We start from the raw sequence: 18,428 nt of genomic DNA, 5'->3' as shown, positions 1-18,428 counted from the left end.
TCTCTGTTTTAACACTGATTGTCTTGCAAGTCATAAGCTAGTTAAAGTAGTTTGACTGTGAAAACATTCTAATAAATGTACAACTCCAAGCCACCTGGGGTTTACTACAGTGTCATTACAGAGACACAAATACCACCAACTAAAGATTGCAATCCTGTGAAGGAAAAGTACAATTTACAGCATATTTGTAACACAGCAAGTTATGCTAGTATAAATATACTTACATTTTTTAAACTATCCAATGCCTTTACCATACAAAATTGTTTGGGGCACCAATCTTCAGGATACTGTAGCTAACAAAAACACGACCTTATTCTTTTAGGTTTGAGCAGCAGGAAGATATAGCAGGTGAGTGATTTGCACAGCCATAAACAATAGGTTTTAGCTACCAAAGGACCTATACAAGAATGCCTCTAATTAAGCCAAAAGGGACAAACTGCATTCTACTGTTATATAAATTTGTTATTTATAAAGTAATTTTTTAGCTCGTCCTTCATCATATGGTCCCATAACAGGTTACAAATACAAGTACAATAAAACCAATCCAACACAACCTATAAAAGGAGATTAAAGTACAGCATAATTAAAAGCATCCTGGGGCCCACAACTTGAGCTGCTCACTTGGTACAGTGTTGAAGAACTATCATCCAGTCACTAATACTCCCTTCTGCAGCAAGGTGCTCAACTACAAACATACCTGGAAGCAAATTATCCCCATCCCCAAGATTTTTATTAAAGTTTTCACAGTACAGTGGAATAGTACCTAGAACAAACTGAATCAAAAGACAAGAGAATGAGAAAAGAGGAGGAGGAAAAAAAGAACAGAGCAGTGTTTGAAATTAGCCAGGTGCCAGGTACATTTTGCACATGACCACTGACCGCATGTAACCAAGTGAAGATGCCTAGGCACCAGTATGGTGCCTGACATCTCCACCATCCGGAGCTGCATGTCTGGGGATCATTGGATCTTGACTGTTTTCACACACTAATGCCACATCCTGTAGAATTATATCCGTTATCTATTATCTGCACAACCTGTAGCCTGAGCAGGAGCAGTGAAAGTTACAGTGAATTGTTGTAGCTTATCTTCACTTATCTCACCCCACTGCCCTTCTCACAATTGTGAAGAATATTTTTACGTTATCAGTCCCATGATGAGGCCGGAAACCTAACTGGAAGGGGTCCAAATAGTCTGCATCCTCCTGCCATGTCTGGAGTTGTTCAGCAACCACCCGCTCAATCACCTTGCCCAGGAATGGAAGATTTGAGGCTGGGCAATAATTGGCAATAATGGCCGGGTCCGAAGAGGTTTTTTTAAAAATAAAAAAGAAATGGTTTAATCACTGTTTCTTTAAGCACGTCGGGGGGGGACACCCTCACAGAGGAAAGCATTCACCACCCTACGGACATGGTCCATTGCCCAGCCTAACATGTTTTTATAAGTCAGAATGGGCAAGGATCAAGGTGGTCAGTTTCACTTGTACCATATTCTCATGGTAACAGGTTGAAATTGATTCCATACAACTAGACCAGACAGAGCTCTGTGTTCCCGCTCCCTGTTACCACATAGGAGTCTCTCTCTTTCTGAATAATATGAGTGATTTTATTTGCAAAATCGCTACTGGATTATTGGACTCTAATGGGAAAGGTGGTTCTATTAGACTGCAAACCACCTGAAAGAGTCTCCTGCTGCTGTTTTCTATAGATGCAATAGGGGCAGCGAAGAAAGTCCTCTTTGCCGTCACTATTGCTACTTGGTAGGCTCAATGTTAAGCTCTAACTTGTGTTTGATCCGATTCAGAGTGAGTTTTTTGCCACCGGCACTCTAGCCATCTCAGCAATTCTTTCATCACCCTCAGTTCTGAGGAAAAACATAGGGCCATCCGGGCTCCATGCAATCGGAGAGGGTGCTTCAGAGCGAGATAGTCGATAGCCCTGGTTAGCTCCTTATTCTAGCGGGCCACCAGGGAATCAGCTGAAGGGCCAACAATACGGGATAAGACATCCCCTACCACTCTCTAGAAGCCATCTGGATCCATTAAGTGGTAGGGGTGGACCATTCAAACTGGTCCCACTTCCCTGCGGAGGGGAAGAGTCATGAATAAGTCTAATTGCACCAGGAAGTGATCTGACGATGGCACTTTTTTTGTTTCACTGGAACTTAGTTCAGATCACCTACATCCAAACTTATTCAGGGGTAGACCCATGGAGGCCATACTTTCCACGAAGTCCCAAGCAGCCCCTTGTAAGGTTCTGTTGGCAAGGATTTTTGGGCAGGAAATCCTTGGCGTGGGGGAGAGACTGGTACATCAATAAGAATCCTGTACCGCCCCTATTGCCCAACTTTCATGTAACAGTCCTTCAGATAGTTGAAGATGGCTATCATATCACCTCTCAGTCTCCTTTTTTCCAGGCTAAGCATATCAACTCCCATAACCATTCCTTATGAGATTTCATTTTCAGACCCTTTATCATCTTGCTTGCTGTAAGTTAAAGGGAAAAGGAATAAGTGATCATTAGTTAATGGTCATACAGAACAACAGCACAGTGAACAACCACATTAAATACACTTTACTACACTTCAAGCAAGCTAAGTTTCTGCCAGACACCTATACACCATGCCATGAAATAAGAGTACAGACCCGAACACTGCTACCTGACAGCTACCAATTTGACAGCCATCACTTTAAGAAAATATTTTGATGTACTGTTCAGAAGTGCTATTAATTCAAATTCTTAATAACTAAAGCAGAATAAATATCTTATTGCTTTTGACAGAGGACCTGAAGATGTTCCCATTTAAAAGACTAAAGCTTAAACTATTAAAATACACAACAATTTATTTAACATAATCTGTATATACCACTACACCGTATTGGCTCTCTAAACAGATCATAGTGAAACTCATACAGGATATATCTGTGATGTCATAAAGAGTCTAGTAATATGAGCAATCTACTAAAAACCATGCAGGAAAATGCATGAGCTATAGGGGCTCAATTAACTCAGTAAAATACAACTACTGTGTCTTCCAGCTGCACCTAACCATTACTGCTCAATATGTTTATTTTCCTTATATTTTATCTTTCTTCCAATGGGTTAAAGGCAGTGCAAAAAATCCCACCCGACCCCACCATGCATTTTTATTCTTACAACCATCCTTTGAGATAACTTTAAGGCTAGTAAGACAGTGTGGCTGTCCAAGGTTACCCAATGAGTTTTCCAATGGCATGGGTGGGTACTTGAACCCAGGTTGCCCAAGTCCAGCTCCAACACTCTAACCTTTATATCACATTGGCTAGGATCACAGTACCTCCAGTGGAAAAGATAATATAATTTCAATACTGTCTAGTATCCACTATCACAATACCTTTTTTCCAGAAGATCATTACTTTAACAGCAATAACAGCAATTACTTCTATTAAACAACCTGAATACAGTTCTCACTTATTCCCACTTCAGCTACCATGCAGTGTCCCACCCTTTCAAGCTACTACATTATGGTAGCTCCAATGTAGCATCAGCTATTTTGAAGCAGGAAGCTCTAACCACATTACGCTTCATATTTCTTCCAGCAAGTCCTCAGACAGTGTTACTACAGCTCAGCAATCACTACAGTTCTTGCTGGTAGCACTACAACCGTGTATCCACAATGCTAGTGTCTCCCACTCAAGCATACAGCAAGGCATTTGTGCTTGACATGTTTCTGATCTGAATTAGTCTAGTTTTAATATCCAACTACAGTGGTGCCCCGCAAGACGAACGCCTCACAAGACGGAAAACCCGCTAGACGAAAGGGTTTTCCGTTTTGGAGGCGCTTCGCTAAACGAATTTCTCTATGGGGTTGCTTCGCAAGACGAAAAAATCTTGCGAGTTCCCGCGTTCCCCCTTTTTTCCGCCCTTTCCCTAAGCGCTAAGCCGCTTCTCAGCTGTGCCGCTGATAAGCTGCTTCTCAGCTGATCGCTAAAAGCCGCTAGACCGCTAATAGCGCTAATCCACTAAGCTGTCAATGGGCTTGCTTCGCAAGACGAAAAAACCGCTAGACGAAGAGAATCACGGAACGGATTAATTTCGTCTTGCGAGGCACCACTGTACATTCAATAGTAAGCCTCCCAGTTTTATGATTGCTATTGACCACATCCTTGGGATGCAACACTTCTCACAATTAAGACCATTCAAGTTCTAAAGAGGTCAGTAATAGCTGCATGAACCTGCAGACTTAACCTGCACTTAAGCAGACACATTCTGTACAATCCTTAACACATCCTCCTATAACATGACCTAAGAGAACTGCCAATAAAGTCTGTTTGTACAAATTATGCAACTTCTGCATATGATCTTAGTTTAGGGCTGCCATACTTCAAACAGTGAAAATCCAGACAGAAAATGACATATGGCAACCACAGTTTGCATTATTGACCTGCATTTACAGTATACCTGCTAGAGTGAGCAATGCATTTCTCATGCACTCCCAGTCCTTACACAGCAGTTGGAAGCTAAGCTTACATATCTCCATATTGCAAATAGGGGTGGGGATGGGGGGATTTACCGTAGTTAACTATAGGAGTTGTCCCCAAATCTACTGAGCCAACACTTAAGGTGAAATGTAAACAAGTGTTGGTTCTTAACTCATTTAGAGGGGTGTTGATAGAAAGGAGTGAAAGACAGGCCTTGTGGCAAAGCACTGCAGATTAGGGCTAGAGGTTCCAATTGATTTAAAATCTTGATTAATTTTAAGTGCCCCCAAGTTAAATTGGGCCGAAGTTTTCAGAAGGTGTTAAGTACTTACAAAAATCACAGAGGGCAGGTGCCATCTTAGAAGACGCATCCCCCCTTCCTCTCACCCAAGAGAGAATGCATCTGAGATTATGCTTGTGGCACATGGGTGCATCATCTAAAAGACAAAGCAAGAATGCTGTTTTCTTCAGAGCCACTGTTTTAGCTGTATATGCAAAGTCAGATTGTCAATAATACAATTTTTGATCAATTTTGATACATTTCAGTAGCACTATACTAGGAATTCTAGTGAAGCTTTGGAGATTTCACCCTCCTCCCCAAAAAAACCCTGCCACAAGAAGAATATAGAGTCATAAAGGCAGATTTGAAAGTATATAAGTGCTAGTTATCTGATTGAAAAAATATGTGCTACAGTTTTCCAGATGTTGAATTCTTCATCCAAATGCCATATCATATTTTTTATGGTTGATCACCACCTTGGGTAACTTCACACAATCATATTTATTTAGAGTATTTCTAACCCACTCTTCATTAACATAATCACAGAACCTGTTATGTAAAAGAAAACTTTAAAACATCAATATTTTAACACATTTAACCACCTCCCAATGACTGTACCTGTACATATCAAGATTGGTCAGGTATTTTTTAACATAAAAAATGTCACATGTTTTGTGGTCTATGGTCCTGTCATGGAGGCATTCAAACAAACTATTAATTCTTGCTTCTTATATAAAAAGTTATATAATCAAGGGACACCAGCTTAAAGATGTATTGTGGTTATCTGTTGGAAAGAGACAATGATGTCCTGTGTTTTACTAAAGGTAAAGGTACCCCTGCCCGTACGGGCCAGTCATGTCCGACTCTAGGGTTGCGCGCTCATCTCACTTAAGAGGCCGGGGGGCAGCACTGTCCGCAGACACTTCCGGGTCACGTGGCCAGTGTGACGAAGCTGCATCTGGTGAGCCAGCACAGCACACGGAAACACCGTTTACCTTCCCGCTAGTAAGCCGTCCCTATTTATCTACTTGCACCTGTGTTTTACTACAGGCTTGCAAATAACCACTTGCCTGGTTGCCTGATGCAAGTATAAATTACTTCTAGATACATTATCAAGTCTCTTCTTTGAAGCTTCTCTCCAGCATGAAACTTGTCAATGCAAAGGGTATTTTGTGTATGGGTCAATCTATGACATACACAAATGGCTGCCTGCTACTTCTCACAGCACAAGCATCCAACTGCAGTCTGGGATGCCATGGCTGCCTCTGTTCCCTTCACTATGTAAGTGAGACCTAGTTATCGCCTTATTTTCAGCATAATTATCTGCACAAATTTAGTAGGCATGGGCTTATCTTGCTCTTCTGTTTACCTTTTTTCTGCATGACTTGAGGCAGTCATTTGGAATTCATTTGAACTGTGAATTCCTGTCCTGTATATTAAACTGTTTAAGATTAACTATCAAGTGGAGAGCTGCAACAATACTTTACTGTAGGCTCCTATTCAGAGCTCCAGCCAAGACCAGGAGCCCTGTAGCACTGTTTAGGGTTTACACTGGGAGAGGAGGACCTCCTCTTCTCTCTCCCTGCCCACTCCCATGCTGTAAAGTACTGAAGAGTTCAGTTTGGGTGCTGGTTGTCAATCTGTGTTTTATTGCTGTATCTCATATGGGAGGGTTCTGGACCTCTGAGGAAAGGAAAATCTGTTTTCCGAGTCCCTCCCTCCTGAAACCTCCCCAAATAATATAGGGAGGGAAGTTTAATCTTAGGATGTGCAGTTCACTTCCTTTATTCTGAGGCAGTTGCTAAAGTCTGGAACATTTGGTTCACAATGCATGAATCTGCAGAAGAGCACTATCACCCAGCTTCAAATCCAAAGAATTCGGTTTTTTGCACATTTTTTTTCCTGACAGAAAATACCATTTAGCTTCAACAGCATGTTCCCTTATGGGAAACAAGTGATGAAATTCACAAGGTATGCGCAAATAAGTAAACCCATTTTCATTTTGCAATTCTAGAAGCCTAGGTACTACCGTCTTTCCCCGAAAGTAAGACATCCCCCGAAAATAAGACCTACTTCCAGTTTTGCCTCTCGCTGTAATATAAGGCCTCCCCCGAAAATAAGGCCTCCCCGATAATAAGGCCACCCGGAATATAAGGCCCCCGAAGCTACAGTAAGGCATCTGATTCATAGAATCATAGAGTTGGAAGAGACCACAAGGGCCATCGAGTCCAACCCTCTGCCAAGCAGGAAACACCATCAGAGCACTCCTGACATATGGTTGTCAAGCCTCTGCTTAAAGACCTCCAAAGAAGGAGACTCCACCACATTCCTTGGCAGCAAATTCCACTGTCGAACAGCTCTTACTGTCAGGAAGTTCTTCCAGATTCCTCTGGACCGTAGCGGCGGGCGCCGCTGCGCAGCTCACAGATTGGCCGAAGCGCAGCCAGAGCTGTTCAGGCAGTTCGAGGTCTCTTTAAATCAGAGAGCCCACACCGCGGCCAGGACAAGCTGCCGCCTGCTGCTTGCTCTGCCCTGACCAAGTCTGGCTGACTCACAATTAGACAGGACAGTGAGGGAGTCGGGCACATTGTGTGGAATCTTCATGGAAAAATAAGGCATCCCCTGAAAATAAGACCTAGCGCATCTTTGGGAGCAAAAATTAATATAAGACACTGTCTTATTTTCGGGGGAACAGGGTATCAATCTTATTTTGGCTGCACCCACATGCTACTTAGTATGCAGTTTGCTCCTACCATGCAAATACATGCTTTTGTGTAGTGCTTACTCAGACTCATTTGTTATCAGTAAAAATACAGCTGTGGCCACTAACACTAGAGAAGTTAAAAGAAGCCATACAAGGGGTGCAAACAGTTTTATAGTACCAATCAGGTGGGGGGTAAAAATCAATGATTTTTTAAAAATAAAAATATCTTATTTTTTATTTAAATCAGTTTTTTTATTTAAATTGGATTTATTAAAATAAAATGCTTTTGGAGGAAAAATCTTTCTAAACATAGTTTTCTATTTAAATTACATTATAGTCCAAATGATGTTTTTAATTATGTACCATGAGGCTTTATATGCAATGTTTAAATTTTTTGGTAAATGAATTCTATTAATCCATTCACAATGTCATGCTCTTCCAGAGGTTTCTGTAAGATTATTTGGGGCAGTTTTTCTAATGAGAAGATATTATCACAGATGCTTGTTTTTGCAGTTCTCAAAAGCATGAATTTGTGTCTGCAGAGATAACATGCCTTTTCTTTACAGGAAAAATGTTTTAAAATAAACATACAGAGTTGAGGGAAAAACCTTAATCCCATTGTTCCTTTGCAAACTATATACACAGAAACAGCCCCTTACCTCTTAAATGCTAAGTTACAAGAGTTCCGATAGATTGTTTGGAGTGGAATAGATCTGCACAAGGAGCTACCGTAAATTTCGCTCCATAACACGCAGATTTTTCCTCCTAGAAAGTAAGGGGAAATGTCTGTGCGTGTTATGGAGCGAATGCCTACAGATGGCGGGGGAATCTGCTGCAGTTGTGAGCAGTCCGTGGCTTGCTTTGAAACAGCAAAGCAGGTGTAAGCGGCTCCTGTCAGCGAGCCGAGCTGGGGAGGAGGGAGAGAAGCAGAGCGGGCTTGGCTGCTTTAAAACAACCCCGTCCTCTATGTTCCTCTCTCCTCCCCACTGATCTGCTAAGTAGCAGCGAAGCTTTTCAGCCAGCCTAGCCGGGAGGAGGGAGAGAAGCAGAGCGGGGTTGGCTGCTTTAAAACAACCCTGTGCTCTCTGTCCCTGCCTGCAGTTTTTTGCTGTCCGATTTTGGATTAGCCACTGTAGGGGCTGTGTGTGTGTGTGTGTGTGTGTGTGTGCTTGAGCTATCGTTCTCCTCCTCCTGCTTCGCGTTCCTCTCCCTGCGCCCCTCCGACTTTAGAATTGACACTCTGTGTGTCTGTGAGAGGGCTCCTTCTCCTCCTCCTGCTTCCCGTTCACTCTCCCTGCGTCCCTCCGACTTTAGAATTGACACTCTGTGTGTCTCTGTGTGTGTGAGGGCTCCTTTTCCTTCTCTTGCTTCCCGTTCACTCCCCCAGCGCCCCTGCGACTTCCAGCGCCCTGCGACTTTAGGGCCAGTTCTCTGTGTGTGTGTGTGTGTGTGTGTGTGTTGACCTCACTGCGCTTGTCGGGGAAGAGTGTTGGTCGCAATTTTTCTTGATTTGTCTCAGAGTGGTTACTATCATGGTTTCCTTGCCGGGGAGGAGGGAGAGACGCAGAGCCTGCTTGTTCAAAAGGAGCAAAGCCGGAGAGGAGCCTCTCCTGCATTATCAGCAGCATCCTTCTCCACACCCCCCACGCGTGCTCCTTGTCCCTTGAGTTCTTTTCCTTCCCTCCCCATTTAAAACGTGGTTACAAAGCACGGATCCACATGGATCCTCAGGATTTTTGCACTAGGTCACCCCAAATTCACCATCAGATCACATAGCATATCCATGGCTACAGCCTGCACCAAAAAACACACGCACCCACTGTTTCATGGGGCCGCAATGGTGCAAAAACGTGGTTACAAAGCATGGATCCACATGGATCCTCAGGATTTTTGCATTGGGCTACCCCAAACTCACCGTCAGATCACATGTCTGTGGCCACAGCATGAACCACAAAAATCATACATCCACTGTTTCGTTTAGAATATTTTTTTCTTGTTTTCCTCCTCTAAAAACTACGTGCGTGTTATGGTCAGGTGCGTGTTATAGAGCGAAAAATACGGTAAGTGTGAAGCAGTAAAAATGAAAGTGCAACCTTGTGAGGAAAATACTCCACAAGTCTTGGCATCTTTGTGTAATAATAGTGCAAGTCAGTTGCATGTCTGTGCAACTCAGACTTGAGGCAAATGCTGAAGGCACTTCTGGGCTGGCAACCTCTTCCCAATCCCACTGGGTTCCAACAACTGCACTAACACTTAACTGTACAGAATAGGCACCTGAATGTAGAAGCAAATCCAAAGGGGTGGTGGTGGTGGAAACAGTAACTGGGATCTGTAGGTCCTTGACGAGACCTTGAAGTACTTGCCAGTCAACTAATAAGAGTTCACTGGTTCCAGGCCCTGCTTCCCAGGGCTCGCCTGACATTGTCCAAACAATAAAGTCTCCTGCAGCAGGAATTCCCGAAGTTCTCCGCTCCAGTCCTCGGTTCCCCTTTTCCAGCTTCTTTCTGCAAGCTGTTCCAGCCTAGGCCTACCAACTGTATGTCTCCCTCTCACCCCCTAGAAAAAGGAAGGCCAGCCTCTCCAATGCCAGGGCTGCTGGGAGTTATAGCCCCTATAAATAGTTAACTTATTAAACCTCCCAATATTTTCATAATTAACTGTCTATGTATTTCTAATAGTATAACCAAATCAGTAATTTTTGATATAGCTGTCAAAACTACTCTGAAAATTTATTATTCCAAAAATGAAACCTTATACCAGCAAGAATGAGTCTTTCTGTAAAAAAGAAAAAAAAGGAAAAAGAAAACAGTGATTTAAATCAAGTCTTACTGACTACTGATTTAAATTGTGATTTAAATCAAATCCACCCTGGTAGCAATTCCTTCCATCCTTCTCCAGATCTGCCGTTAGTCAATGTATAATCATGCTTAACATCTATTATTCCAAGTCACAAGAGCTCTCTCGCCTTCCCATTATGGATGAGTGTGTTAATGCTACAGCTCACTGTTCCGCAACAACACCATGAAGCACTATGAAATATTTTACATGTATTCTGCAACCGTGTATATAAAACCACATCAAGGACAATTCATCATGACTCCTACGCACAACTGCACTACAGTGCCCGTTACTAGAGGCAAGGACACTGCAAAGTATCTGGAGGTCTGGTCAGGCCTTCCCAGAGAGCTCCCATTAACCCACCCTTCTCCAGGGCCCAATCACACAGGTTCTGAGGATCATGCCGATCACTTGCGTAAGAGTTTTATCATCAGTAAGCTAAAAAACATGTTTTGGTGGAGTGATGACCTGAATAGTAATTAGCTCTGGAGTGAGCACTTTCATTTTCTCACCTGCAGACTCCAGGATGAAGTTAGACAACTTGCTTTCAAATGTTGAGTAGCCATTAAAAATTCAGATTAGGAATCTATCAACTAACCTTTAGAAACGCTGAACTAGCCTAGCCATCAAATCCAATACCGACATGGAACTACAACAGTTCCAGATTAGAAAGCATGCATTTTAGCCAAACTAGGAAGTAAATCTATGTGAAACAAGTTGGTTAGAGCATCGTGCTTATAATATCAAGGTTACATGTTTGAACTCTACACAGCTGCATATTTCTGCACTGCAGAGAACTGAACTAGATGGTCTCAGGATCCCTTCCAGCTGTACAATTCTATTATTCTGAGACATCTTTTTTCAGTAATTCAGAGTTCTTAATGAAATACACAATAGAATATATTAATTTGGCTACTATATACCACAGCCATCCAACAAACTGGCCAACTATTCCAAATGTAAACCCATGGATTCAATTCTCCACAATTGCCAAACCAAAACGGTAAACTCATCAGAAGAACAAATAATCAGCCAAAGCCATTTTTAAACAGCCACATTTTAGCAGCCTCCTAACACAAAACAGTGATGGGGCCATACAGACCTTACTTGGCAAAAAAATTCACATAGTGGATGCCATTACAAGATCGCCGTAGTCAAGGGGTTCCAAAACTGTGCTCTGCAAACTTCATTTAAGTATTCCAGTGTGTCTGTGAATTTTGTTTATTTCTTATATTGTGTTTCATTCATTACTATTTGAATTCCATAGAATTAGCCCTCATTACTGCCAACTATGCTTCAGAGGAATGAAGGAACCAAATGGGACCTCAGATAATGATTAGTGCATGAAGCTAGTGAAATTGCTAACTTGACTGAGATCACACTTGACTTAAAAATACTTTAAGTAGCATTCAACTAACTATTAGAGTAGACTCACTGAAATTAATGAACACGCCTGCCTTAGGTCCTTCCATTTCAATGGCTCTACCCCAAGTAATGATTAGTTGAATACCACCCCTTTATAAAATCAAGCTTTTAAGTAGGATGACAATCTACACATTTTATTTATTCTTACCGTATTTTTCGCTCTATAGGACGCACCTGACCATAGGACGCACCTTGTTTTAGAGGGGAAGAACAAGGAAAAAAAATTCTCCCCCTCTCTATGCAGCGCCCCTTCAGCGAAGCGGCAGGAAAAATGGAGCCCCTTCCATTTCTCCTCCCGCTTAGCTGAAGAGGCGCTGCGCCTTAGCTGAAGGGGCACCTACCCTTCAGCAAAAGGAACCTGAAGCCTCCGGAGCGCATCGGGCGCTCCCACTGCGCTCCAGAGGCTTCAGGCAGCTATCTTTGAAGCCTGGAGAGCAAGAGGGGTCGGTGCGCACCGACCCCATTCGTTCTCCAGGCTTCAGTGCAGGCAACCTGAAGCCTCCGGAGCGCGGCGGGAGCGCTCCCACTGTGCTTCGGAGGCTTCGCGTTGCTATCGCTGAAGCCAAGGAGCCTGCATTCACTCCATAAGACGCACACACATTCCCCCTTAATTTTTGGAGGGGAAAATGTGCGTCTTATATAGTGAAAAATAGGATATATTTGTTAGCCACTTTTCTCACAGAGTGACCCAAAGCAACTTACCAATTAAGAACCAATCAAAATCTAAAAACACAGCCATAAACATACAGATCCGAACCCACAACAGGACCTTCAAATTAAAAGCCAAAAAGCTCAGATAAACAGAAGTCTTTGCCTAAGACCTAAAAATAAGATGGAATCAACCACGCCACCCTAGGGAAAGCATTCCACAAGCGGGAAGCCACCACTGAATTATCTGATAGCAGAGGCAGCAATGAAGACTCCATACTGTGCTTCTTCAGCTAGTATCTGCCAAAATCAGAGCCTGTGGGGCAAGAACAATGCTAGTTTGGCAATGTAAAATTGAAACCATGAGTTTCAATGAAGGAATATAAAGACACCTTTCAAACTAGGCGTAATGACCGCATTGCCAGAACTAAAATAGGTACACCAGCAGGCACAAGGCTCTCAGCAGTGGTATGCTTTTTCTGTTAGAACAATTGGCAGGAGTGTTTACTAAAGATAGTGGTAGCAGACCAAAACAGTCATGAAGCTCGCATGGTGACCCTGGGCCAGTCACAGCCTCTTAACCTACCCCACAGGGTCGTTGTAAGGATTAAATGAAGAGGAGGATGAACCATGTACTCACTGGAGAAAACGGTGGGATATAAATGCAATAAATAAGCTCTTCTGCTTAGCTGCTTAAGAAAGTTGGAGAAGCCAGCCAGATGAAGATGTCAGTGCCAACATGGCATCCAGAGATCTCCCCATGGTCACAACTGGAACCGTGCCAGTTGCAAAATGCACCTGATGCCTGGGGAGTTTCTAGCACTGCTTCGCAATTAATCCGTACCCTGGAGACACATTAAGAGGCTGTTACTGGCCCAAGGCCACCCAGTGAGCTTCATGACTGAGTGTGGTTTTGAACCCTCATCTCCCAGGTCCTAGTCCAGGGGTAGGCAACCTAAGGCCCTTGGGCCGGATGCAGCCCAATCGTCTTCTCAATCCGGCCCGCGGACGGTCCAGGAATCAGCATGTTTTTACATGAGTAGAATGTGTGCTTTTATTTAAAATGCATCTCTGGGTTATTTGAGGAGCATAGGAATTCGTTCATCCCCCCCCCCCCAAAAAAAAATAGTGTGGCCCACCACATGGACTGAGGGATGGTGGACCGGCCCACGGCTGAAAAAGGTTGCTGATCCCGTAGTCCAACACTTTAACCACTGCAGCACACTGGCTTCATACAGTACTGCTATGGGGCTATATAAATTAAGTAGGTAAATAAATATGGGGAAAGCAAAATGTCACTTAAAGGAAAATATTTCAGATCCTTCTTTAAGTTTGAATCTGTTTTATTCTGGATTGTTTTATTTGATATTTTAATGATTTTGTGATTTTATATGTGTTGGAAGCCACCCAGAGTGGCAGGGGCAGCCCAGCCAGATGGGCTAGGTATAAATAAAATGTTATTAATATTATTATTGTTATCATCATCATCATCATCATGTTGTAAACCGCTTTTATAATTTTTCTTTAAAATACAAAGTGGTATAGAAATTAAATTAATAATAGTAATAATAATAAATTTCATTGTAAATAAAAAGGCTCCTATACATTCCATTGTGGCAACTACAACCTTGGTTTAAGGTGTCATTTGGCACAAATTAGTTTATATATCTGAGCTTCTAACACTGGGACAAATACTTTAGGAACATCTCTCCCTATACCAGTGTCCCCCTGTTTTAAGATCTACCAGGGAGGGCCCTTGTCCTGTGACTGGTTGAGGTGACCACTGTTTCAATCTCTCTGCTGTGGGATGACCATTACCTTGCCAAGAACACCTGATCTGTTAGTGGTCTCCCAATGTTCAGAGGCTTGTAGCTCCCACTGCAGGCCCAGTCTCCCTACTGATTAGGCAGGCATCCTCCCAGCTGTATTTCAGGTTTCTGACAAATACTTTCCCATTTCAGCAGTTTCCACATTCCCTGACCACTGGCTATGCCAGCTGAGGCTGCTGGGAGTTGGAGTCCAATAACATCTGACAGGCTACAGGTTAGGCACCCCTGCCCTAAAAGAAGTAGGGAAGGTGAAAGAAAAGTCTTAAGAAAAGAGTAGCATACAAAGTCAGAAGAAAGCAGGATCTTGTAAACCCTTTAATTAAAGTGACTATGTGTGGATTGTTTGGACAAGAGTGTTCAAAACAGCACACAGGCATAGGAGAATGTGAATTGAAGATATTAAATTTCATCAAAGGAAACTTACACTAGCTCTGAAAATGCAAGCCTATATACAGCCAATACATCTTTAAAAGCTATTTTGTTCTGAACCATGCTGGGAACCAATTGGTTGAACTGTAGTATATAAATCATTTTCCCTACACCTCCACATTTCAATACAGAAACATCTTTGATGTGATTAGGAGACAGATTATTAAGTGTTATTTTATTACAGGGACAGGTTACTTAAAAGGAAGAGTCCGTTTCAGTAAAAGCATTGGCCAGTTTCAGTAAGTTTGTTTTACAACACTGCATTTACAGTACTAAAGCAACCATCTGGCATCACACCCGGAACCAAGTCCACCCACATTAGCACTTTCATTCCTTCTTGCTGTATAAATTCAGGAAAGAGACAGTACTAATAAGCCAAGTCCTCTTGTTCAATTTCATGCACTTAACTAATGAACGCTAAGTTAAGAGCTAGACAAATGTTTCCTTATTCCAATAAGGGATCTGTCGAGTTCTTTATAAGAACATTGCAACTGGTTAAGAGAACAGTCAAAGCCAATCCCATTTATTTGGTGTTTCACAGAAAATAGCAATATTTGTGCATTTCATGTTCTATACAAAAAAAATCTAAGAACTGTAATTAAACACACCTCTAGACTCAGCTTTAAGCAGAAGATTCTCCAAACCAGTGAAGTTTAAAGCCTTACGGAATGTGCATCAGGGTAAACTACTTCAAGTCAAGTAAAACATGCAAGCTTTCCCCTCCTTTCAAATCCTTTTCTATTTACCTCAAGAACAATAGAACCCTTTCAGCCAGAAGAGCCATTCCTCTTTCCCATGCCTCCCCATCCGGGATGAGGAAACCGCTTCCTAAAGCCCACTTCCTCTTCCATGCCTCAGACCTGAAACAACTTTCAACAGCCCCTTGGTCTTTCGCAATATCCTGTAGACACCTCCCTATATTTCAGGAAACCTCTTATTTGTCACTTGCATCAGAATTTTTGTGCTCTGAAGCCATCAGCTCAACCAGAGCTTCACCAGAATGCTTCTAACCCGAAGCGAATAGAACAAAAATGAAATGAAGGCGCACAATAATATTTCCAGTTGGGTTAACCAAAAATGCCCTTCCTTGCCGAAGGCTTGCCGTTCGATATTAAACATTTGCGACAACCTTTATAAGAAGCTACATTGTTTTCAGAATTACAGCTAACCGTCATCCGCCAGCGTGAAGTAAAAATGAAGGAGCTGTAACGATCCATTTGGATAAATATGGTCATAGACCGTTATCTATGCACACAGAGATAAGCCTACCAATAAATGGCTGCAAGGATAAAAGAATGAGGATGCTGCTGGAGATTTTGAAGGGGAGGGAAGAGATGATGTTGGCAAGAGGACTGGCTCCAAGGAAAGCACAGAGGTTTTGCAGTAGAATACAAAAATAGGAACCGGGAACTGAAATTTCGATAAATGCCCACTGCAACCCCAAGATGCTACTGTGTTGTATACGCAGAGAGAGCACTTTACCTGGAGCAGGATTGCTTCGCAGAACTGGGGGGAAGGAGAAAGGAGATAAGGAAATCTCCCCTCTGGCTTCTTACATTTCTATTTGTGGAAGCGGCGGGCAGAGTGTTGGGGGGGGGGAGAGAGAGGAAGGGTGGGATCGCAAGCACAATGGCAGCAGCAGCAGCAGCAGCCCCTCACATGCCCCGGGCATCGCGGAAGCCTCCCCGCCCCACATGCAGCACCAGCAGCCCTACAGAAAAGCCCTACAGAAAAGCCCGAGGCTTTCTCGGGAGGGAAGTGGGGGAAGGATGCAGCCCTGCAGGCAGTGGCGTAGCGTGGGTTGTCAGCACCCGGGGCAAGGCAAGTAATTTGCACCCCCTAACCCGTGGATTTGCACCCCCTAACCCATGGATTTGCGCCCCTAACCCCCAGATGTTGCGCCCGGCCCCCCCTGCACCCCCCACGCTACACCACTGCCTGCAGGCTCCTTCCAGCTCCCTTCTTCTCCCCGCTTCCTCCCCACACGGACCCGGGGGCGCCATATGATTTGGGGGGGGGGGAGAGAGAGAAACCGACAGGCCAGGATGCACCTTCACGTGGGGAGGGGGGGAGGGGGAGGTCAACGGCATCTCCTCGCCCCACCAAAAAGGAGGGGGGAAAAGGCGCCCCACCAGAGACGGAATTCAAGACGCACCACCCGCCCCCCCGCCTTCTCCCCACCCCCCCACCCCCAAACCCCAGCGTACCATGAAGTCGGTGGCGAAGTTATCCTCCCCATTGTGGTCGGTGTCCTTCATGGCCTGGACTCGCTGGATGAATTTCCTCAGGATCTCCTCTTGCTCCATCCTCCTCCTCCTCCTCCTCAGCCGCCGCCTCCCCGCTTCCCTCCGCCGCAAAGCGGGAGAGACCCAGCCTGAGGAGACGCCCCGCCAACCGGCTTTCTCGCTGCTGCTGCTGCTTCCGCCGCCGCCGCCGCCCTGGCCCTCCTCCTTCCCCAGCCGCCTGCCTCCCCGCCCCGGCCCCGAGCACAACAACTTCCCCGCGGCGGCTCAGCTCAGCCCAGCCGGCCGCCCGCCCGGTCCATTCTCCTCCCTCACGGCCCCTCCCTCCCTCCCTCCCTCACGCAGCCGCCGCGGCCGCCAACACCGAACGCCGGACGGCGGCGACGCCACTCGCCCTCTGCGGCGCAGGCGCAGCCACGCCCGCTCCCTCCCTCCCTCCCTCCCTCCGCTCCCTCCCACGTGTTGATCCGCCGCGCCCGAGCTCTCGGGCCCCGCCATTGGCTTCCGCTCTCAGAAGCCCCCGCTGGCGATTGGCCTCGCTGCCCGTCAATCCCTTCCTCCTCCTCCTCCTCCTACCTCGGGAGAAACTTCCTTTTCCCCACCCCCACCCCTAGAATTCCCTAGCGGGTAAGGTCTTCCTTGCGCTTGATAAATAGGACTCTGGGATGTACCAATGCGTTTGCGGGGGGGGGAGGGGAGGGGGGAAAGGTCGCCTGTGGTTTAGCTAAAAGAGACCGCGGGAAGGCAGTGCTCCGTCTTCGCGCCTGGGAGGCTGCAGGCGTCTCTGGTTTGCCCGCAGAGAAAGTACCTGCCAATATATGGCACGTTCAGCAAGCTTATTTAGAGCCCCCTAAACACGTTCGCCTATACATAATAAGTAAGTCTGGCCTTTAATAGGACTTCCTCTGCTGTGGCCGCTCCCTGAGTGTGACCCATAGCTGTCAACTTACAGATTTGAAAATAAGGGACCAACAACTTTGAAAATAAGGGACCAGCAGCCAAAATAAGGGACCTGCAGCCTCACCTGTTCCAGGCACTCCAGTCTTCCTGTCCTCCTGCAGTCTGGTCAAACTCATGCTGGTAGCTTCAAGAACACTGTCCAACCAACTTTGTAACCAGAGGTTCAACTGAATAGAAGCTGAATCACATGCACCACAAGGCCTATGCAGCCTCAACTTAAGATGGCTCCCCGGCCTGGCTTTGCACTGCAAAGTTTGCAGCAGCACGTGCAACAAAATGGCGTCCAGCATTCAAAAACCTCCTCAGCTTGCATTAACTAGCCACACACAAGGCATGCAAGCTCCACCCCCCAGTCGTTCTTAGACTTCTTATTGGGTGAGCAACACAGCCAAGCAACACAATTGGAGCCTCCCTCCTCCCTGGCCGGCAGGGAGGGAGAGGAGCTGCTTCCTTTGAAATTTAAGGGACATCATTTAAGGGACATCCATCAATAAGGGACAGCAGCGCTGGAATAAGGAACTGTCCCTTCAAATAAGGGACACTTGACAGCTATGGTGTGACCCCTCCGTTCACAGCCTGCAAGCCCAGGTTCAGACGTCTCGCTCTTTGGAAAAA

At 44.8% G+C, this 18,428-nt stretch overlaps 1 protein-coding gene across 4 annotated transcripts in view; it reads right to left on the bottom strand.

Annotated features, from left to right (window-relative positions):
* PTPN12 (protein tyrosine phosphatase non-receptor type 12) overlaps positions 1–17,064 on the bottom strand; it is a 60,693-nt gene extending 43,629 nt beyond the window's left edge. For 2 of the 4 annotated variants that reach the window (XM_081879125.1, XM_081879127.1), the window contains exon 1: positions 16,818–17,064. In XM_081879125.1, coding sequence (XP_081735251.1) covers positions 16,818–16,916 — 99 coding nt within the window. In that variant the 5' untranslated portion in view covers positions 16,917–17,064. Of the gene's footprint in view, positions 1–4,789; positions 4,895–16,817 lie in introns of all 4 variants that reach the window. The other 2 variants (XM_081879126.1, XM_081879124.1) reach the window with 2 other exon arrangements.
* Positions 17,065–18,428: the final 1,364 nt, after the last annotated feature.

Source organism: Podarcis erhardii, assembly GCF_964252035.2.
Source record: "Podarcis erhardii genome assembly, chromosome: 10".
In the NCBI taxonomy this organism is placed as follows: Eukaryota; Metazoa; Chordata; class Lepidosauria; order Squamata; family Lacertidae; genus Podarcis; species Podarcis erhardii.
Note: the sequence above shows the minus strand (reverse complement) of the source record. Positions and strands in the feature narration are given on the sequence as shown.